General features: G+C 61.1%; 1 protein-coding gene across 2 annotated transcripts in view; it reads left to right on the forward strand.

Moving 5' to 3' along the window:
* Positions 1–21,885, forward strand: part of ZFPM1 (zinc finger protein, FOG family member 1) — a 34,233-nt gene that overhangs the window by 4,292 nt on the left and 8,056 nt on the right. The window contains exons 2-3 of one of the 2 annotated variants that reach the window (XM_082319243.1): positions 11,002–11,133; positions 13,046–13,135. In XM_082319243.1, the coding sequence (XP_082175369.1) occupies positions 11,002–11,133; positions 13,046–13,135 (222 nt within the window). Of the gene's footprint in view, positions 1–11,001; positions 11,134–13,045; positions 13,136–16,310; positions 16,395–21,885 lie in introns of those variants that run through there. The other variant, XM_082319244.1, reaches the window with a different exon arrangement.

The raw sequence follows: 21,885 nt of genomic DNA on the forward strand, positions 1-21,885 counted from the left end.
CTCCGTGGGCGACATCGGGGGCTCCCGGAGGTGAGGACCTATCGTGGTCCCCACAGGGTAGGACGGGGCAGGGGGGGTGGCCCAGGCTGGGCTGGCGATGCTGCGGTGCTGGTGGGACGCGTCGGGCAGAGCCCACAGCCCGTCGTGGTGAGCTCTCCTGGCCATCGCCAGCCATTTCCCACCGGTAACGAAGCCGCGCTCCTGCTCAGTGCAGTGTTTGGACCAGCTGGAAGAAGTCTCACTCCTCTTCCATGGCCAGTGGTCCCAGCATGAGCATCCCTACAGGCCCCGCGTCTGGGAGAGGGGTCAGCACTGTGCTCGGCGGCTGGTGGCTGAGGGGACAGCTCACCTCGGCCTCTCTCCGGAGCAATATATCCATTTATGGGACTCTGGGCTGCCCCACGCCACCAGCCCTGTGCTCTGCCGGCCCCAGGATGTGTCGTGGCTGTCCCACACGGGTGCTTCCCTTGGTGCCAGGTCACCCTGCGAGCCTCTTTTGGACCCAGCTCAGGGTGTATCCCCAGGATGGCCCTTCCCGGCCATCCCCAGCTCCGCATTGGGCAGGGAGGATGCGTGCAGGATGCTCGAAGGGCAAGTGCCAGAGCCAGGCTGGCCATGGCCATGCATGGGGCACCCGGCAGCGCGGCAAAACCTGTTCTGCCGAGAGCCCCGGCGCACGTCCCTGCCGGCTGCCGCCAGCCGTGGGGCGGGAAGGCGGCGCTGGCAGCCGCACCGGCGAGGGAGGCTGCGGCGGCTTTGGCAGGCGGCTGCTTCCAGGGCCCGTGGGCGCTGGGGTTGGGTTGGTTTGTGTCTGCTGCCGCTCTTCTGCCTCCTGCGTCCCCAGGGGACACCCCCGTGCTGCCCCCTCCCCGGGCACCCCAAGCAGGCGCAGAGCCACAGCAGTGCCTACGCCACAGGGACCATCCCTGGCATCCCACGCTGGAGCCGGGAAAGCCACCTCCGGCTGGGATTTACGGCTCTGGCTCTGAACTTACGCGGTTGGGCAAGGTCTTATTTTCCATCATGAATCACGGGGCCACCTAGCAAGCTGCAGGTTCCCCTTCCGCCAAGTTGCGAGCCGGCCAGCTCGGCAATCAGGGCTTGGGAAGAAAGCAATCCTTTCCCCACGGGTATTGCAGCAGATTGCGCAAGGAGATAGGGCCACGGCGCAGGTGATCCGCAGTTCCTGGAGAGGTGCAGCCCCGTCCCTCCCTGGGGACCCATCAGAGCCACCCAGCGATGGCAGCATCCCAAAGACAACGTGGCATCAAGCCACTGGGGAGCTAAGTCCTCTGGTGTCACTGTGTCTGCGTCCACAGCATCCCTGGGGCACCCCGTGCCGTGCGACGCTCCCAGCCCTGTGCTGGCCGTGGGGTCGATGCCACCCGCACCCCTGGGAAAGGAAGGGACAACGCTGCCCAAACCGGGAGCAGCAGGGCTGGCGCAGCCTGGGGACGGAGCCGCTGTGCCCTGCTTGGCGTTGGTGGATTTGGGGTCAAATACACCCGTTCTGGGGAAGGAAAGAGGATGTTTTCCATGCACGCTGTCCATCCTACTGCAAAGAAAACCCCATGACTTGCCTTGGAAAATGCTGGCTGGGGTGATGCTGCAGAGAGAAAACCAGCCCGGACCTTCCGTGGTGGCGCTGGGACCTGAGGCTGCCGGCGAGAGGGATGTGCGCGGCCCCGAGCACCGGTTGGAGCAACGAGGGGGGACGGCAGGAGCGAAAAAACCCTGTGCTTTTTAGATTTTTTTATTTAAGAAGAAAAAGTGGAAAACGCCTCTCTGCCAGCCCTGCATCGTGCTCCGGCTCTGCGAGTCCTATGGCTGTGCTGGGGGCATGGATTTTTCTTCCTGGGGGGAGAAGAAATCCGCTCCCCCGCGTTGGACAAGAGCAGGAATGAGAGCAGGAGGCTAATTTTTTTTTTTTTTTTCCCTTGCGTCGCATCCCATGACTGTTTTTGTTGCCTGACTCAGGGCTTTTGGACGCTCCGGCTTGGCCAGGCTGCTATCCCGCTGCTTATTTTATCAGGGAAGTTCAAGTGTTTCGGGGGTAATACAGTTCCCTCTTCCGATGGCTGCCCGGCAAAGGCTCCGCATTGTTCCTGCAGCAACATGTTTTTTTGGAAGGGATGAAATGCCGAAAGGAATGTAACTGCTGACCTTGGGCTGCAGTGGGGTTAAGGAGTGTGTGCCTATGAGTCACTCCAGATAAGAGCCTTCCACGGCTTTTTTCCTCCAAAATAATTCTTTATCTCTTCTTTCTCACATCAACATATTTTCTTGACATCTCCCATTCGATAGCGCGTGGAGGAAACGTGCTCCTCTAATTTGTTCATCTGATGAAATATAGATGCATTGTTTTCTCTTGTCCTTGGTGAGGCGGGGGTCACGGCCCCACGCTTTGGGGATGCGCGGTGAGGTCGGTGGCGGGGGCTTTGGGGGATGCTCGGCAGGGTCGGTACCGGGGGGCTTTGGGGATACACCTCGGGGTTGGTCCCCAGAGCTTCGGGGATGCTCGGCAGCGTGGGTACCCGGCGTGCGTGGGGCTTTGGGGATGCGCCTCGGGGTCGGTACCCGGAATACGCGGGAGGGTGCCCACGCGGGAGAGCATCACCCCGCGCATCGCCAGCTCGGGGGACCCTGGGGAGGAAAAGCTGCTTTTAGCTTCCCTCCCTGCTCCGTCGGGAAGTTTGGCCGCTCGCTCGCTTCTCCATCTCCCAGCCGAGGCCTCTCATGCTACTTCCAGCTCCTATGATAATGCGGAAAGTTGAACTGGCCCCATTACTGCGCTGCGATGGTTGCCTTGATAACGCCCCGATAATGGCAGCGATAGCGGCAGCTCGGTAGCCAATGGCTCTGCCGCTCCTCCCATTAACATTCCCCACCACGGACCGGCTCGGAGCTGCCTATCTGCTCTCCATTTCCACTCCTCCACTAGATAAGAATGGAAATACTGACTTCATAGCTCACTGATTAAAGTGTCTGGATTTCTTGATAATACACAGATAAATTATGTTTTTCAAAAAGAAGGTAGGGAAGGGAGTGTGAGGGGAGGGAAAAACCGCCAGTCCATTTTTATTATTTTTTTTTTCCCTTCCGTCTTTCTGGCCGTGCCCTGTGGGTTGGGGTTTTTCTGCTCCAAAATGCCCTGCCCTGCCTGTGCCTGGGGTTGGCAGTGGGAGGGCAGAGCCCTGTGCGGTGCCCTCGGGGACAGGGGGAGGCACGGTGGGCAAAGGATTTCTGGGGGCCGCGTGGACGGGGTGTATCACACATGCGGTCACGTCCCCGCACTGGGATGGAGACGCCGTCCTCAGATACCAGGGACCCGCTCGTATCGCAGGGATGTTTGGCTTCGCCGGCTGCAGCGATGCCATATGGCTGCGGCGTGTGGCTGGGATCCCAGTGCCGGCTGCAGCATCTCGGGCGGGCTCCGGCTGTCCCCAGGGTCCGGCAGCTGGCTGGCGGGGCCGGGGATGCTCGGGAAGCGTCTGCCTTTCTACACCCATCTCCAGCCTGAGCCTCGCTGGTTCTGCTGTGGGATGCTGCCCGGTCTGGCGGGACGCTTTGGGACCAGCCTCATCCCACTGGCCCATCCGGGCTTAAAGATGCTCGAACCATCACCCCCCGTGGCCTCAAACAAGGTCGGATGATGGGAGCAGGCACCGCTCCCTTAGCATCTGCTTTCCTAAATTGTACTTGAGTTTCCTCACTCGTCCCCGCTGGAGCAAATGGGGCTTCCAGACTTTTCGGTTCCTTGCACTGGAAAAGGTGTCGACCGCAAGAATCTAAGTTTGTTTCATCTAAATATAAAACTAAAGAGCAAACAGTATAAAGTTCATTTTTTAATGTGCTGCCCCATTCCAGTTGGGCTGCTCTCTTTATTTTTTTTAGAGGAACTGTGATAAAAAGCAGTGATAAAGCCAGGACTGTTTTGTGTAGGAGTCGGTATCTGCGTTATCTATCTCCCTTTTTCACTCTCCGAGCAGCTCTGTTGTTTTTTACTCTTATCTCGCTCCACCAAAATGCCAAGAACAGGAAAAAAAAAAAAAAAATTAAAAAAAAAAAAAAAAGAAAGAGGCAGCACAGGCACGCGCGTTTGCATGGAGGCAAACTTGGTGTCCGTGGAGCTGGGCATGAACGGCCACGCTGCTTGGAGCTGGAGGAAGAGGAGGGTTGGGGGCGCCGGGTGAAGGTGCTGGCGATGGAGGGGCCGCGCCGTGGCGGGCGCTTGTGCTGGTCCGGCGGAGGCTGCGAGGCGGGGACCGTAGCGGTAGGGTTTTTGGGGACAGCGCTGTCCCAGCGGCCCCCTTTCATTTGCCAGGCTCGGTGCCAGCAGCCCACCCTGCTGCTTGCAGATGGGCCACCCAATGCTGTTGTACCCTCTTAGGGTCCTTTTCTGCTCCTGGAGCCCCCCTGGCCGCTGCTCGTTGCTCCAGCGTTGGCTGGAGACCCCAAAGTGGTCCAGAATGGCACTGGGAGCTGGCACTGGGCACACTGGGGGGGCTGGGAGCAGCAGGGACACCCCAGCCAGAGCATCTTCGGTGATGGGTCTGGTGGCCTTCTGGGCCATGTCCACCGTTGTCCTCGTCGCCATGCCTCCATCCTTGTCCTTGCCTGGTCCTATCATGGGCTGAAAGTCTTGGGGTGGAGGCTGAAATCTGTCCCAGTTCCCTTCCCAGCAGCTTTTGGCAGGGGGATGGACCCGGCAGGACCTGAAACCGCTTCCCACGGGGAGGGGGACGGCTCCGGCGCGGCATCTCGGGGGTAATTTGTCGCTAGATTAGCAAAGAGCTTGACCTCTGGCCTCGCCGTCACCTGGTATTGATGGGCTCTGTGGGACCGCGCCGCCGGGTGAGCATCCCCCCCACCCCCAGCCATTCCCGCTGGAACGGCTTTATTCCAGGTGGGAGAAAAAGTACCGGAACTGAGGATTTTTTCTACCCAGAAAAACTCCTTTTGGCCAGCAGCAGTGAAAGCACCTGGTGCCGGAACAGTGGTGGCAAGGTGGCCTTGCACACCCACGCCACCTTGCACGTCGGTGCCGCCTTGCACGCCCATGCACATTTGGAGCCAGATCTTCATGGATGGAGTTTCCTTCCATATTATTGGGGTATCCAGCTGCTTCCCAGCCATGGGCTCCCCAAATCCTGCCCGGATCAGCATGGGGTTAATCATCTCAAACGGCTCTTGGATGGGGATTGGGATGGAGGACACCCTCGGGTCCCCCCACTAAGGACCGGTCCCTCTCCACCGACCCCACCGGCTGCCTCAGTTTCCCTCCTGTGCTTTGAACATCTCCTCCTCGCCCCGGCTCTGCCGCCAGCCGGGAAGGCAGGACCGCGTTAAGCATCGCATCCCCTCCTCACGGAGCAATCTGCTCCCATCCATCTGATGTGCCGGGGCCGGGGACGGCTCTATTAGACTCTCTCCTCTCTTAAAATCTACCAGGGCGTTATCGACCCCATCTGAAACGTAAAGTCACTTCATTGTCATTGTCCCTGTATTTTCTTTCTCATTATTTTCCCGTTCCCCCCTGCCGCCCCGGCTGCTGTTTGATATGATGTGGGCTCTCTCGCTATTAGTATTAGTAATCGCGGCCCCTGAAGTGAAACAATCTCCTGTAATCTATCAGCGGTTTATCGGCCCTATCTGAGCGCCGGGAATGGCTGGGCTCGGCGATGGCGCCATGCTCGGCCGCTGATAAAGTTACAGAGTTCAGGCGGTGATGAATGTTAAGTAACTGCACCCCGCGCAGATAGGATATGGACTTGGCAGGGGGAGCAGCTCCGGCTGAAACCAATCTCTCCCCTATCAGCAGGGCTGCTTTTTCTCAGGCTCTGCTTCTTCCCGGCTCTTTTCTTCCCCGACGGCTGCGGCCGGGGGGCTCCCCCGGATCGGGGAGGGATGCGCGGGGTGCTGCGCCCCATGGGTGGATCGATGGGGTGTTTTGTATCGCCGGGATGAGGATGCCAAGCCCGGGCGCTTTTTTGGTGGTGGTTGGGATGCTGCGGGGTGCGGACGTGAGCGTCCCCCCCATCGGTCACTGCAGCATCTCTCTGTGAGCACTCGCAGCATCCTCCCCGCCGTGAGCAATCACAGCACCCCCCACCACCTCCGTTCCCCCACTATCCTTCGTTCCCCTCCTGGATAAATTAGGCCTAAATACTTTACAAATTTAATAATAAATTATTACAATACCCCCCATCAACAATCGCAGCACCCGCAGCCCCTCCATGAGCAATCACAGCATTCCCCACCACCTCCGTTCCCCTGCTATCCTTCGTTCCCCTCCTGGATAAATTAAGCCTGAATACTTTATAAATTTAATAATAAATTATTATAAATACCCCCCATCAGCAATCGCAGCATCCCCCCATCAGCAAGCACAGCATCACCCACCACCTCCATTCCGCCACTAGCCTTTATTCCCCTCCTGGATAAATGAGGCCTAAATACTTTATAAATTTAATTATAAATTATTATAAATCCCCCCCGCAAGCAATCGCAGCATCCCCTCCCACCAGCAATGGCAGCATCCCCCGCTATCCTTCATTTCCCTCCTGGAAAGAATTGGCATAATTTAATAATAAATTATTATAAATACATTATAAATCCCCCCTCCACCTACCAGCTCCCCAAACTTTTTTTTTTCTTCCCTTGCTCTTTTAACGCAGGGCACCGCGGGAAGGGTCAGGGCGAGTTTTATCTGGGGGCGATGGAGAAGGGCCCCTAATTAGAGATAGGTACCACCGGGGCTGGCCCCAACCGCTATCGGCTCCATGCACGGGGCTGATATTTAATGTGCCGATATCCGCAGGGGGAGCCCGGCCCTGGGATGCTGCAGCCGGGCTGATAGGGGAGAGGGTTGATTTGTGCTCAAAAAGGTCGGTTTTCCTCCAAAACGGGGGTCCCGGGAGGGGGTCTCACCCGCCGCCGCCGTCCCCGGTAACCTGGGACCCCCGTTTTTGGAGAGCGTTGCAATTTAATGCTGGATCCCAGCAGCATCAACCAAGGGGAGGGAAAAAATAACCTGCTGGATAACGTGACCTTTGAGGACTGGCGTCATTTCCCGGCCACCAAAACCTCGTTTGCCCTCGGCCGCGGTGCTTGGCATCCCCGATGCCCCTGGGAACGGGCTCGGGGGCACCTGAGGTCATCGGTAAAAGCGAACATTAATATGTACTGGGGAAAAATTGGGTGAGAAGAAGCGGGCTGGTGTCCCATCAGATACCGGTGGTTTTTGGATTTGCAGCCCAGTTTGCTCTCTGGGTGTTTCTTGCTGCGGGGAGGACATGGCACAACCCTCCTACGAGACCCTTGGGAATCGCTGGGCTGTGCCGGACCCCACCGAGTCACCAGAGATGGTTTTGCAGCCGGTGCAAGGAAGGATCAGGAGCGGCTGTGACCCTCTCCGGCAGCAGATTTCCCCAGGGACTACCAGCCCCTGTGCTCGCTCCTGCAGCCCTTTGCTCATGGCTGCAAAATTTGGGGGAAAATAAGGAGGTTTAGGGGCAGCGACGATGCCTGAGCTGGATTCCCCGCATCTCGATCGCAAGCTGATGGCTGAGCATCATGGCAGTGCTTCATGCACCCCCAGACCTGGTGGGGAGCCTCACCCGGCTGCTTTGGGGTTATTGGTTTATTATTATTATTATTATTGTTATTGTTATTAGTTTATTTTTAATTGGAAGATGGATTCAGGGCCAGAGCGGGGATAAGGAGAGGCTGGCAGGATGAAGAAGAGGGCCTCCATCGTGGTCCCACCGAGCCCGGTGGAGCTGGGGACATCCCCCGGGTCCCCCCGGCGCTGGCGGGGGTGACACCCCGGGGCTGAGCACCCTGGGGACCCGCTGCTCCAAGAGCTCTGCGCTGCCTGTAGGCGAGGTCTGGGGCGTGAGGCTGCCTGGATCCGGGCTCTCGCCCTTGGTCCCCGGCTCCTGGAGCCCTCCCTTGGGCTCACCACTGGCCCAGCCTTTTTATTTTTAAAAATAATCAGTTTTTGGAGTTAGATGCGAGCTGGTGAACACCAGACGGTGAAGGGCGAAGGCAGGTTGCCCCAGCCTGTGTGTGTTTTCAGTCCAGGACCCGCTTTCCGCATCGGGGACTCCTATTCCTCCTCTTTCTCCTCCTCCTCCTCCTCCTCCTCCCCCTCCTCCCCCTCCTCCTCCTCCTCCTCCTCCTCCCCACTCCAGAGCCGGTGGGAAAGTCTGGGGCTGTTGCTATTTTCTATCTGTTATCGAGGCCTCTTATCGCTTTGCTCTTGTCTGCGTGCCAGCTTTCGGAGCATCCAGGGTCTCGCTCTTGGCAGCCTGGAGAAGTCCCCCCTCCTTTATTTTCTATATTATTTTTCCTTTTATTAAATATATCGGATAAGCGCAAAGAATCAAGAAAAGGTTTATTGTTCCTGCACCAGGAGAACCTTAATTTGAGTGAAATGATCAAATCATTACCTGGGTAACGATGGGTTTTCCTACTGCTGGAAAAGCCCCGTGCCCACCCGGACCCGCATCCCCAGCCTGCGCATGGGTGCCACGGGCGCATCGCCTCCGCTCCCTGCAAGTTTTTACAGTCGCTGTAATTTTTTTAAAAAAAGAAGGGGGGGGGGGGGGGGGGGGAAGAAATCCTTCCTCGTTATCAAAAAAAAAAAAAGGAGGGAGAAGGAGGGAGGGAGAAGAGTTAATCGTCAAAGCGGAGTATCTTGGAAGGGAGCATTTTTTGGCTCTTCCCCTCTCTGTAAAGCCAGCCTCAGTAATTCAGTTTTAAAGCATGAAAAAAGGGAGTTGATGAAATTCCACTATCAGCACTGAACCAATATGCAAAATATCTCGCTGAAAATCAAATAGCTATTATGTTTTCATTTCCATTTCAGCGTATTTGCTTAATGAAGAATAGACAGATCAGGCAAGCCGAGGGAGGCTGTGTGCGGTGATAACTGTGCAGGGCTTCCAGCAATCCCGGAGAAGTGACGCTCTGCTCCCTGCTCCACGCTCCCTCTCCCTCGCTTGCTTTTTTTTTTTCTTTTTTTCCTTTTTTTTAAATTTCTTTTACGCTATCCAGTAGTTCATTTAACCCATGCGGGCGGGAGCACCAGGGCCAGAGCATCCCCTGGGGACGGGCAGGCGCGCTGGGAGCGGGATGCTGCAGTGGGGTAGGCTGGGCACGGGGATGCATCCAGGGACCGCGGTGACACGGTGCCGGGATGCTGCCAGCCACCCATCATCCCCGTAGGCACTCGGTGACACTGTGGTACCCAACCCCCAGGTTTTATACAATTGCATTTATATGGGGCATCCCCATCTCCTGCCTGGGGCTCCGTGTTTCAGGGTAGGATGCGGATGGTCTGGGCACCCCTGGGTAGGTGCCACGTGTGGTTCCGGCCCCGTCCATCCCTCCCCGGCCCCGTCCATCCCTCCCCGGCCTCGTCCATCCCTCCCCGGCCCCGTCCATCCCTCCCCGGCCCCGTCCATCCCTCCCCGGCCCCGTCCATCCCTCCCCGGCCCCGTCCATCCCTCTCCGGCCCCGTCCATCCCTCTCCGGCCCCGTCCATCCCTCTCCGGCCCCGTCCATCCCTCTCCGGCCCCGTCCATCCCTCTCCGGCCCCGTCCATCCCTCCCCGGCCCCGTCCATCCCTCCCCGGCCCCGTCCATCCCTCCCCGGCCCCGTCCATCCCTCCCCGGCCCCGTCCATCCCTCCCCAGCCCCGTCCATCCCTCCCCAGCCCCGTCCATCCCTCCCCAGCCCCGTCCATCCCTCCCCAGCCAAGCTGGAGGTGCCAAGCCACGGAGCAGGCGAGAGTCGGGTTAACTTTATCAGAAGCCCAAGAGCCGTGAAGGCGTGAAAGAAGAAATTAGCCTAACAATGTTTCATTTACAGCGAGAGAAACGATTTGTTAGCTGGCGATTGTTTCTGAATATTATCAGAGCCTTTTTAATTGTGCTGGAACTGAAATTAGCAGAATTAGAATAAATTGCCTTCCCTTCTCCGGCAGCCTCTTTATTCACGCTCATTGTTGTCTGCTTTGTATAGATTATGGGCTCTTTGTTCTCCCGCTGTAAATATACATGCCTGGAGTCACGGAGAGCAGCTGAGGTCTGCAGACGGTTTGTCGCCGCGCCGTGTTCCCCCTGCCCGTGTGCCGGGCTCGGCGGGGCGGTGCCGGATGGGGCACCGGGCAGCCCCCGGCGCGGCTTCGTGCGGCACGAGCCGCGTGCGCCGCGGTTTCTTTCTTTCCTGATTTTGGGTGCGGATGAGGATGCTGTGTTGCCGTGGAAACAGCAGCATGGGCAGGCAGGGCTGTTTCGGGGGGGGGGGGGGGCTGCTGGGGTTTCCCCCATGTGCACCCTCCGTTCATCCTTCTTGCACCTTGTGTCCCCACCACAGCCTCCTCCAGCGGCAGCACGGCCCCACCAGGCACCCACAGTATCCCCCTTTGTCCGGGGCTGGGAGCATCATGGGGGGCTGTGTCGTGGGTCCCCCAGCAGGCAAGGGGTGCTGGGGACGGTGGGGGACGGTCCCTGGGGTCCCTCGCCCCATTTGGGGTAGGTGCCAGGGGGGTTTCGGGTGGGAAGCGCAGCTGAGCGGTGCAGCGGGCTGCGCACCTCGCCGTGCCGCAGCCGTGTGCCTGTGGTACGTGGGGACCCCACTCGCTTCCCGGGAGAGTGTGGGGCTTGTTCCCAATGATACCTGCGGGGGAACCGAGCATCCCTCGGGGGACACCCCGGAGCAAGGCGGTGGCTCAATTAAACCCCCCTCTGCAAGGGGACAAGGGACCCCAGCACGATGCGGGACCGCAGGGCTGGCCGGGGACAGGGTTTTCCCTTCCCGTGGCGTGCAGAGCTGCAGGGCATCTCCTCCGGGCCCCATGCCCATGGTGGGTCAGGGAAGGGCCCTTTGCCAGACCGCAAGGCATCGGCTGCTTCCTTTCCCAACTGGAAAAACCCGCTGGGATTTTTATTCCTCCGGTTCTTCCCCCCTGACCACCCTCTCTGTGTTTCGGCAGGTTCCCTGGCAGCGATGGAGGAAGGCGAGGACGGCCCGGCGGGGGAGAAGAGCCCCTCGGAGAGGGAAGGGGCCACCTCGGACCACGAGGGCTCTGCCGAGCACGACGCCTCCAGCCCCCCCGGCAGCGAAGGTGAGCCTCGCCGCGGTGGCAGGGGGCTGCCCCTGGTGTCCCCCCGCCGTGGGGACGGGCTCTGCCACCGGGCACGCCGGCATCCTGGGCCTCATCTCCGCTGGTGGTCCATGGTGTTAATTAGCAAATGAAGCATCCGTCGAGGGGATGGGCTGTTGGTTAAGCGAGACCCCCAGTCTCCCTGGGATGCTCCATCCCTCCGAGCACCCTCCGGCTGGCGGCAGGACCCGCTGGGGACAGCCTGGCCCCGGCGTGGTGGCGAGTAACCGGCCGGGAGCGAGGATGCTCCCCGCAGCCGGCGCAGGCAGGAGCAATCTCGGCTCGGCCAGGGGCAGCGGCGTGCCGGGGGGGCCGCAAGCTGGGCTGCTGGAAACCGGAGGCGGGTTGCTCACCGCAATGGCTGCTAATGAGCACCGTCACCCTGTATCCGTTTCAGGGCCTTTCACCCGCCCCGGTGCTGAGCCGCCGGCAGCGGTGGAGGGACATGGGGGTGCAAAGTGACCCCCCCCAGGGTGCAAAATGCCCCCCCTTGGGATGCGAAGTGACCCCTTGGGATGCAAAGTGAGTCCCCAGGGTGCAAAGCAGCTGCCGAGGCCGCAGGTGCTGGCACCGGCAGCGTCATGGATGGGGATGGGGGTACAGGGCCGTTGCTGCCTGCTTCCTGCCCGCACCGCCGCCTGCCTGCCGCCGTGCCGTGCCGTGCCCCACCCCAGAGGTGGCTGTGTTTCAGGGCTGGGCTGAAACAGTCCCCAGATATCCTTTAAGTTCCTTCCTGTGGAGGTGGGGGCAAATCCTAATCAGTTAATGTTTGCAGTGCCCTTCGAGATAACCACGCTGGGGCAAGGCTGCGCCGGCTAATGGAGCCGGCCAGTCCCCGGCGAGCACCCAGCGAGCACCCGCTGCCTTCACCCACCAGCAACCGGGGAGCAAAGCGTCCCCCAAAAACCACAGGAGCCAACCCGTTGATGCACCGGGAAAGGGGGTGATCCACGCCAGCACCCCGATAGCCGGGGCAGGGAGGGCTCGCCGGCAAACTTTGCTCGGTGGCAGGGAGAAGCGAGCGGCTCTTATCTGATGGGGGAGCCGGGCTGGGGGCGAGGGAGCCGGGAGCCCGGGCGTGGAGCTGCACCTGGCACTAGCCTGCCTCGATAAAAAGGTGATAGCAGAGATAACGCCGAGCAGCAATAACGGCCACTAAAGCTTTCAGCGCGATGGATAAAAATCGATATGCCAGGCACTTTGATTTATAGCCAAAAATAATAGGACTTTTATACCCGGTGATTGATTTATTTGATGTTAATCATTCCGCTTATCACCTGTATTAATAATCTCCAATGCCGGTGACGTCACCCCTGGGTGTTCGCTCTGGCGCCGATCGATTGGGCTCCGTGCTGGTTATCCGCCCGGGACGCCAAGGCAAACATGTACTTTGGGCGCTAATCTTCCACACTGTCATATGCAGATAGGCTTTATCAGCTGCATCTCCAGCAGCAGTTAATGGAGAAAATAATTGTTATCAAGTTGCTGTGAATACGCCACAAATAGAGCCGTGACGGGAGCGGGGCTGAACCGGGTGACGTGGGGCCCGCGGTGGGATGGGAGAGATGCGGGGGGTTTTGAGGCGGGGAGGTGGGTGCCCACCCAGGGGTGGCTTGAGGAATCTCCAGGGTGGGTGCGCGGGTGGGCTTGGCTGTCCTTATGGGTCATCCCGTGGGGCACAGGGGACCCCCTGGCTGGTTTTGGACACAGGGATTTTGAAGGGAACCCCCGCCATGCCCATGCTCATCCTCAAGGGTGAACCCACACACATCCTGGCCCCGGGGTGTCACCGGTCCGGTGGCCCTGAGCCCCGTGGGATGCTGCCTCTGAAATTCCTGGTGCGTGACCTGCTGCCTTCCCTCTCCTGCTGCAGAGTCCAGAGATGCCCCGGAGAGTCCGAAGGAGCTGGAGAAGCCGGATCCCGGAGAAAACCCGCAGGAGCCGGACACCTGGAATGGGCCAGGTGAGTCCCTGGTATGCAGCCAGTCATCCTGCTCCATCCCGGCTTCCCGGCTGGACCGCGGGCTGGAACAGCCAGGGCAGCCCCCAGGCATTCGCCTCCTCTTACAAAAACCACTATGAGGAGGACTGGGAGCACTGGGGACTGGGAAGGCTACAAATACCAGCACTTCTGCTGGGAGAGGAGGTACGAGGTGATGGTTGTGGTCCCCCACGTCCCCAGGCTGCTGTTGGGACTGTAAAAACTGATCCGGGAGCAGCGGGGATGCCCGCCCCACAGCTGGCATCGCGCTCCCTGGTGCTGGGAGGGTTTGGACCCCGTCCTGCGTCGCCCCGCGCTCGCGAGGGCACTTTGCAAACATCCTGGCAACCACAAGAGCGACGCTCGAGCGGTTTCGTGATGGTTATCAAAACCCCAAGGAGCGAATACAGCCGTCTATCTCCCTCTCGGCATCTCCGCGCCGGGGCCGCCGGTGCCCTGGAAGCCTGGCGAGGCCGGGCACGCCGTGTGGGTACCCTGTGCCCTATCGCCCCGCTATCTCCAAACCGACCCGCTGATGGGGTTATGGTCGGGGCTTCTCTGCGCAGATTGGGTTTGTGGGTGCCTGTCCGCTGGGGATGGCACCCAGCGGGTGGACGGGGACAGGAGCGGGGGGAGCTGAGACCCCCAAGGGTGGATGTGCCACATTTCAGGCTCTGTTCGTGCCGCCGGCCCCTGCTCACGTCCTGCTCCTCCCAGGGGAGCTCCCAGCCGGGCGATGCCGGGGGATCTGGTTTCGGAGCAGCCCTGTGGAGCAGCGTGTGATGGGAAGGGGTGACTCCAATGCCGGACAGCGATCGCCCTTCGGTGCTGGATGCAATAGGGGGGTCCCAATGTGTCCCCAAGGCCACCCGCGTGGGCTGGGCGATGGAGGAGCCCTGGGAAATGCCGGCTGCCAGCACATGTGCTCCTGCAGCTGCCGAAATCCCCACGGCCCGGCGGGGAGCCATGGCCCCGCTCCCCCTTCCCGCCCCATCCGAGGGGAAGCGCTCGCCGGTCCCGCTGATATCCCGGCCCTTCCTGCGTGCCGGGCAGGAAGGAGCTGCGAGGCCACCCCCGGCTCCTCCTTATCTGTTCCCCGGCCCTTTGCCCCCGGCACCGCCGGGCTCCCCGCTCCTATACTGGCATCCCAGCGCAGGGCGGGAGGGGGCTGCGGTGCCAAACCCACGGGTGTCCCCGTGTCCCCAGGGATCACGGCACCGCGCAGCCCCATATCCCGGCAGCGCCGTCAACCACGGGCTCCCCAAAACCAACCACGAAGCCTTGGCTCTGGCCATGCCTCCCCTTCCCCCCTTTCCTCGCCGGAGCGGGTTATTTGCATTCTTTATGTAAAAGAGATTTTATTATCGCCTTCTCCCAGCCCATCTCTATTCTGGTAATTGGAGTGGTATTAATTTCTGTGTGGCTGGGAGTTGATGGCGGTCCGGCGATGCTGCAGCGATAGGGTGTTCCTTTCGCACCAACCGCCGCGATAGCCCGTCTATCAGGCGCTCTGCAGGCTCTGCACTTATCAGGGATGGAGCTGGCGAAAAGGGAAACTCTGAGCAGCCTGAATTTTCTTTTTTATCTGGCAGGATCCGCCGTATGTCAGCAATGGCAGCCGCGAAGATGCGGCACGGCGGGGAGGGGCAAGCGGGCTGCTCCGGGCGCCTTTGTTCGTGCCCTGCGGGGTCTTGCCTTCCTCTGGCCCTTTTTGGGGGGCTAGGGGGTCACCCCCCGCTATGGATTTGCCCTCTGGGTCTCCAAAACTGCTGCCCGCTGGGTGCACTGCTGTGCCGGAGGCTCGGCAGCGCGGGGACGCGGTGTGCCGGGACCTCGCCGTGGGGCTCCTTGGCCCCGTGCACCGGCGAGGGAGAAAGAGTACTTTGTTTTATCTTTGAAATGACCTTGTTCGCCGGAGGGGGCTGCCGCTCGCCCGCTGATATGCAAATCCCTGGGAGCTGGAGGCTGTAATCCTCGACTTGGGAGTTTTTACAGATGTGCCACCCCTTTGGCCGGGGTGCTGGGTCACCCCACCTTGGTTCTACTTCCCAACGAGATCCCAGGATGGAGCGTGGCCATGCTTTGTGCCTCCTCATGCCAGCCACTTCATCCTCTGGTGGGTCGGGAGAGGGGATGCGCATCCTCCCCAAGTTCTCCCAAACCACCCCAAATTCCCCCAGACCCTTCCCCGTGGACCCACCAGCAGCTCTCTGCCATGCCCCAGGTTTCCATCTTTCCCACTTGTTTTTGTTTGCTTTGGAGCGGGGCCCGTAGTGGAGACTTTCGAGAGCACCCGCTGCCTCCAGCTCCCCTCCCGGGGCTGTCCCCTCCCGCCCCATCGCTGCCCAGCCAACCTCACCAAGTCCAGCCAATATTCCCAGAGGGATAAGGTGAAAAGCTCCAACAAATTTCACAAACGTGGTGTTGGGACAGAGGAATGGAGGAGAGCAGAGCCCCGCGGAGGGACAGGCTGCTCAACCACATTACGAGACACTGGAGAATCCCCACCGGGAGCTGCTGGGAGGCTGCAGCCCCTGGGAAGCCCGGCTGGCGCTTGCCTTTCTGCAAGGTGGGATGAAGCTTTTTGCCGTTGTCTCTGTGGGGACATCTGTGGGCCACCGACAGGGAAGGGATGGAGCGGACGGGGCCAAACCCAGGGTGGCTTTTGCCTTGTCCCCCCGGCCGTGTCCCACCACCCTCCCCAAAAGAGCAGCGGTCGCTCCCGGGGGTCCCTCACCCCCTTTCCTGCATCAGCTTTGCTATTTGGGTCCCCACCAAGATTTCCACCTCTGGCCCGTCTGTTGGGGGTTTATTTAATTGCTCTGGGGCAGTAACGATGGCTCTGAGGTAATTACAGAACGTGGCACAGGTCCACCTCTCCCGGGACCGGCCGTGAACCCCAAATCCATCCTCGCCACCAGTCCTGCATGCAGGGTATCGGGATGGGACAGAGCAACTCCTTATTTTTTTGGTGCATCTAATTAAAACTGCAAACTTTTTCTTTTTTCCTTTCCCCCCCGCTGCCGCCGCCTCCCCCTTCCCCTTTGCCTCCCGCTCGCCTTCGGTTGTGTTTATCTGTGCCGCGACTCCTGCCTGAATAATCTCCGGCTGCCCGGAGTTTGTCTGCAAACCTCAAGGTTTATTATCGGGGCGAGCAGGGCACGGCGAGGAGGGATGGCTCGTCCGGATGGCCGGCACCGCGCCGCATCTGCCCCATCGCTCCCCCTTCCCCTCCGCCCTGGTATGTGTGGGTGGGAAAAATTATTCCAGCTATTTCTTTTTATCGCTGGGAGCCGGGCTGAGCGGTAGATAGTTGTGTTTGTGTTAGATTGCTGGGGGATGGGGAGAAGTTGGGGTTCAGGGGCAGTAGCCCCCTGAGGCGGGGGGTTCCCTGGGATCCTGAACCCCCCCTGCCTGGCTTCTGTCCGGCAAAGCCACGTGCCGGGTGGGCACGGGTTGTTTGGCATCAGGTTGGGGATGGTCCCAGCAGGGATGGATCGAAGGGGACCCCGAAGGGGACCCTGTCCCTGCTGGGGTCTGTGCCTGCAGGTCCCTGCCCTCAGTTCAGCCTCTGACTGGGGACGCTGCAGGGTGGAGGGGTGCTCAGGACAATTTGGGGACGTTGATGGGGTGAAGGGATGCTCAGACTGGTTTGCAGACATTGTTGAGGAGTGGGAGGATGCTCTGACCAGTTTGGGGACGCTGCTGGGGTAGAGGGATGCTCAGACCAGTTTGAGGACGCTGCCAGTGTGGAGGGAGGCTCGGGCCAGTTTGGGGACGCTGCTGGAGTGGAGGGACACCCCTGCATCGGGCAGCGCCGGGGGCTGTTGAGACGTGCAGGCAGCATCCCCCTCTCTGTCCCCATTCTCCCCTCCATTTTCCCTTGGGAAGGAGAAAAACGTCTTGCGTACTTGGGGTGAGAGTCCTGAGAGCGATGCTGCCTGGCTCATGGTGACTGACAGCTGTCAATCACTGCCGCCTTGCTGCTCTACCCTGGGCTGGATCTGAGGACCGGGTGGGTTTTGGGCTTGGTGCAAAGCCAAGCTCCCACCCCCCTCCTCCATCTGGGTGCTGCCCCCCGGGGGTCCTCCCCCCCGCTACAGGCAGGCCCTGCCTGATGGGGTGGCAGTGCCCCCCCATGCGGTCCCCTCCCCTTTCCGGAGGGGATATCTGCCCTCTGCATCGGCTCCGGGGGCCCCTTCGCTCCCCTTCCTCCCTCCGCCGGCTTCCTGCCCCCCCGGTGCACCCCTGCCCGCTGCCTGGCACCGGCCTGGGCACAGCCGGGGGGTCCCGGCAGCCCCATGGGCGGGGACGGAGCAGGGACGGGGGGGCCTTGGCACAGGGGTCCAACCACCCCTGGCAGCCCCAGCGGAGCCAGGAAGTTTTCCTCCTTCCCATCCTTCCTGAGCGCTTTCTGATGTTATTCCTGGTGTTTATTCCTGTCCCCCTCCCCACGGGCACAGCTCCCATTTATTTCCCGGGATGGAGACCCCCTTGGGATGGGGACCTCCTGGGGATGGGGACCCCTGCAGGGCCACATCCCGGCAGGCCACAGCAACGCCCCAAATGCAAACATCCCATGGAGGCTTGTCGGGAGGCATCCTGCTGGGGCAGGGCACCCCGGCTTCCGTGGGGCACGAGGGAAGGGCGATCCCCGGGCGACGCGTGGCATGGCTGGTGCCCGCCCCGCTGCCTGCCAGCTGTGCACCACAGCTGGCGTGCGGCGTGCCCGGCCCTTCTGGGGTGCAGCACCTCCTGGGTGCCATCGCCCCCTCCGCTCACCCCTCGCCCCCTCCCCGGCCCCCCCGGGTGCCGGGAGGTGCCCGCTCTGCTCTCCGGGGTAGGTCCCAGCTCCTCCATTAACCAGGGGCAGGGTTCAGCCCGATAAAGATTTGCTTTTGTACTCTGTCAAAAAAAAAAAATCAATACATTGCAAGCGATGGGCAGGAGCGATAAAGGCAGAAACCTCCCCTTGGTTCCTGCCCCCCCAGGGCAGTGGGGTACCCCCCTGCACCCCAACGCTGGGGGGGCAAAGCTGGCAGCAGCCCAGCTCTCCCGCAACCGTCCCTCCTCAGTCCACGGCAGCTCGACCAGAGCAACCCTAGGTTGAGCCCAAGCAGGCGCAGCCCAGCAAGGCTTGAATTCAAACCCTCCTCACTCCTTTGTCGTCCCCAAGGCTGCCCTGATTACTCGAGCACCCGGGACGGCAAAGCCGGGATAATCTCCTTAGCCCCTTTGGAGAGATTTCCCTTTGTGAGCGGAGGTGAAGAGTGGAGATGCTGCGTGTTCACAGCTTAAGACTCTTCCCAATCGCCTCCTTCCATCTTATCGGAGCGGTGCCATCACATCATTTCGCTAGTTGAGTTGTCAGGATTTATTCCTTCCGCCGTGCGCTCGCCGCTTCTAAAAACAGCAGCTGGGGCGCGCGGCGGGGCTGGGCCGGGGCTGCCGGGGGAACCGGGGCTTCTCCCGCTCGGCTTTCCCCAAGCAGGAGCGGGAGAGCCACGGGAGCTTGGGTACCGATGGATGATGGATGGATGGATGGATGGATCCATCCTCCCTCCCCCTTGGGGGTTCCCATGCCGTGGTGACATCCCGCACGTGCTGGGATGGGAGTAGGGACCACCAGTTCATCCCCGTTCCCCCAGGCTCTGCATCACTGGACTCGTTCGGGGGCCATACGTGGTGTTGTGCCCCCCCCCCCAGGGCCGGTCACAAAGCGCTGTATTAATAGGAGCGGCGCGGTGCAGCTGATGCTGGGACGTGGTCCCGTGACGCCCCGATAGCAGTATTTATCCAGATAGTATCCAGGCAGCTGCAAACACTCCGGGGACCTCCAAGCCCGGATCCCTGCCGAGGGGCAGAGCCGGTTGATTTGGATTTGATTATAGTCGTGCGGATACGGTTGGGATTGGGGGATGCAGGAGCCGCTTGGAACGGGATGAGTGGGTTTGCCCGGGGCCAGCTGAGCACCCTCGGCCCTTCCCTCCTGCTCGCTCCCGCAGGGAAAGCAAATGTGGGTGCATGGATGTGGCTGCACCTCCGGAGCACCCAGGAGCAAACGCAGGCAGCCGCAGGAGCTGGCCCGGCTCGGTGCCACTCCTGGCGGTGCATCCTCGCCCGGCGGTGCTGTTTATTTCCCCGGCCATAAGGATGCTGGGGGTCGCCTTGCAGATGGGCTCTTGCAGAAGTTCATCTTCATCACACCCCGCTCCTGCGTTCACCCCGTGCCGGAGGAAGATGCAGCTGTGTTGCACAGTGGTGCCTCAGCGGCACCGTGCAACCCCGCAGGCTTCGTTCCTCCCCACGTGCCCACCCGGCACCCCCAGGTCCCTGGGGACTCGGGTGCCAGCCGTGCCTTCTCAGCCATCGATTGCCCGATGCGTGGCCATGGTGTGATGACAGGATTAATCTTTGCTCTCCGGCACAGCTCAGCCTATTTCTTTGAAATCTCTCGATGAGGAGATAAGCCGAGGTGCAGTGTCAGGCAAGCAGGCGCTGTCGGCCCCGGGGGGCAGGGAGCAGCCCCAGCGCCCCGTGTTTCGGCAACGGGCAGAGCACCGGGGTCCGTGCCACACCACGCAGGTGCACCCAGCTCGCCGGGAGCTTTTTCCCCCTCTTTCCTTCCTTTCTGCCGCTTTTCTTTGCGACCCAAAGCAAACAGCCGGGTCCCTGCCCAATTTGGTTAATGATCTGGGAGATAAACCCTCCTGCGATAACGGCCGGGGACCGATGGCCAGATGAGATACCCGGGGTGGTGTTCACCTGCCGGGGGGGTCCCGCGCCCGCGGACTTTGCTCCTCACCGGGGAGGCTGCTGGGGGTCACCCGGGGCACCCCACGGGCTGGCACCAGCTCTTCCCAGCCTCCCCAGGTTGCAGGCAGGGCGATGCGGCCGAATCCGGCACCGTCAAAGCGCAGGGACGGGGCTCGCGCCCCGCTGCCTGGTTGTCCCCGCGTGGCGACACGGCTTGCTCGCTCGCTTCGGGCTTTGTTCCCAAAGTGCGGACAACGTGAACACGCGGCGTCTCCCAGTTTGCCCCATCCCAGCTCGGCATCGTTTCCCCCGTGCCAGGGAAGAAGTGCAGCAATGCCACGTGTTTAATTTGGCAATCGCTTTTTTCCTCCTCTTTTTTTGGGCTGTGTCAGTGTGGGTGCAGCCAGGCACCGCAGGGGCTCCGGCAGCATCCCCGGCCGGGCACAGGGACACCCATCCGGACGGAGAACCGCTCAGCGCCGCTGGCCGGGGTTCACCGCTGCCCCGTTTTCGGGGTGACACTGGTGGGTCGGGCCACCGGCCGGTGCCGTGACCACTGGGCGCTGGCGGGGAGCGGGGCCGGCTCCAGCAACACTATTTTTGTCCCCCTGTCTGGAACGGTTTTCTCTTTATCAGCGCCTGCGTGTTTTCTCTGCTGGGGATTGATACACAGAAGATGAAGTGCTCTGACATGGGAAGTGTCAGGCAAACGCTCTTATCTCGGAGACATGGTCTCCTGACCCAAACGCCGCTGATTACCAGTGAGACGGGGGAAAGGGGGGGCAAAAAGGGGGGGCACGGAGCGGGGGAGGTGGCAGTTGGGCTCCGTTCCCCGAAAGCTGCCAGGGTGTACGGGGTGGCAAAGCCAGAGCGGAGCCACCACCGTTGGGGCTCTCCTGGCGATTTGGGGGTTTGCTGTCCCCTCCTCAGAGCCGGGGGTGAAGACTGGTGGCCTGGGGATGCTGGGACCACGATGGAGGGGCTGGAGGGAGCCCAGCACCCTGGCAGCACGTCGGGAGTCAGCCGGGAACCGGGTGTTGGAAACACGGAGCAACGTGCACCGTGCAAGGGTCTGACTGCCCCGCTCAGCCCCGAGGCCCTGGTGATGGCCGCATCCTGCCTGGTGGCTCTGCTCCCTGCCTTCACGGGAGGGACCAGCTGGGCAAGGGGCTGCTGCCACCCCTCCTCAGGGTCGGTTCGTACCAGGGAATAAATCCCATGGGCTCCTCAAAGGAGCTCCCAAATCCCATGGGCTCCTAAATCCCTCTGCCCTCCTCCTCCTCCCTGTCCCGAGATGGAGCCGGTGGGGGCACGGGCAGGGGGATGCCGGGGACGCAGGGCAGGCAGAGCCCACGCCGTGCTCACTCCCAAAACCACTTCGCTGGGGATGAAATCCCAGCTAGAAACGGAGCCAGGATCCCCGCGGCCAGGGCGGCTTTCTGAGCGTGCCGGCTCCACGCCAGTGCCGAGAGCTCGCAGGCCAAAGGCAGCGAGGCGCTGCAGGCAGGAGATGCCGCGGGAAGGGGAAGGCGGGCAGCCCTGCCTGCACCCTGCCAGGGCAGAGGAGCTGTGGGGAGATGCCCGTTTGGAGCTCCGTTTGGGGAGATGCCGGCACGGGGATGGAGGGTGGCATGTGCCTAAGCACGGGGACCAGCCTGGTGACCCCGAAGACCTTGGGGACCTTCGACACCTTCGCAGACCTTTTCTCCAGCCCACCTCCCGGTGGGCAGCGGGTTTTGCCGAGGGGCACTGGCTGCTCCCCTGGGACACGCTCAGAGCTGTGTCCCCGGCAGCACAGGGCTTCCTCGGAGGATGGAGGGGACCCGTGGGTGATGGTGGGACCCAGGCGATCATGGGTGCCGCCAACCCGCGCTCACCACCCAGCGCTTCCAGTCGCTCACCTTAACTCACCCCAGCGCCGAGAGGATCCAGATGTCAGCTCGGCTAATAAACACATCAGATTTCAATCTCCGCAG

This window comes from Platalea leucorodia (genome assembly GCF_965183815.1).
Source record: "Platalea leucorodia genome assembly, chromosome: 8".
Classification (NCBI taxonomy): domain Eukaryota; kingdom Metazoa; phylum Chordata; class Aves; order Pelecaniformes; family Threskiornithidae; genus Platalea; species Platalea leucorodia.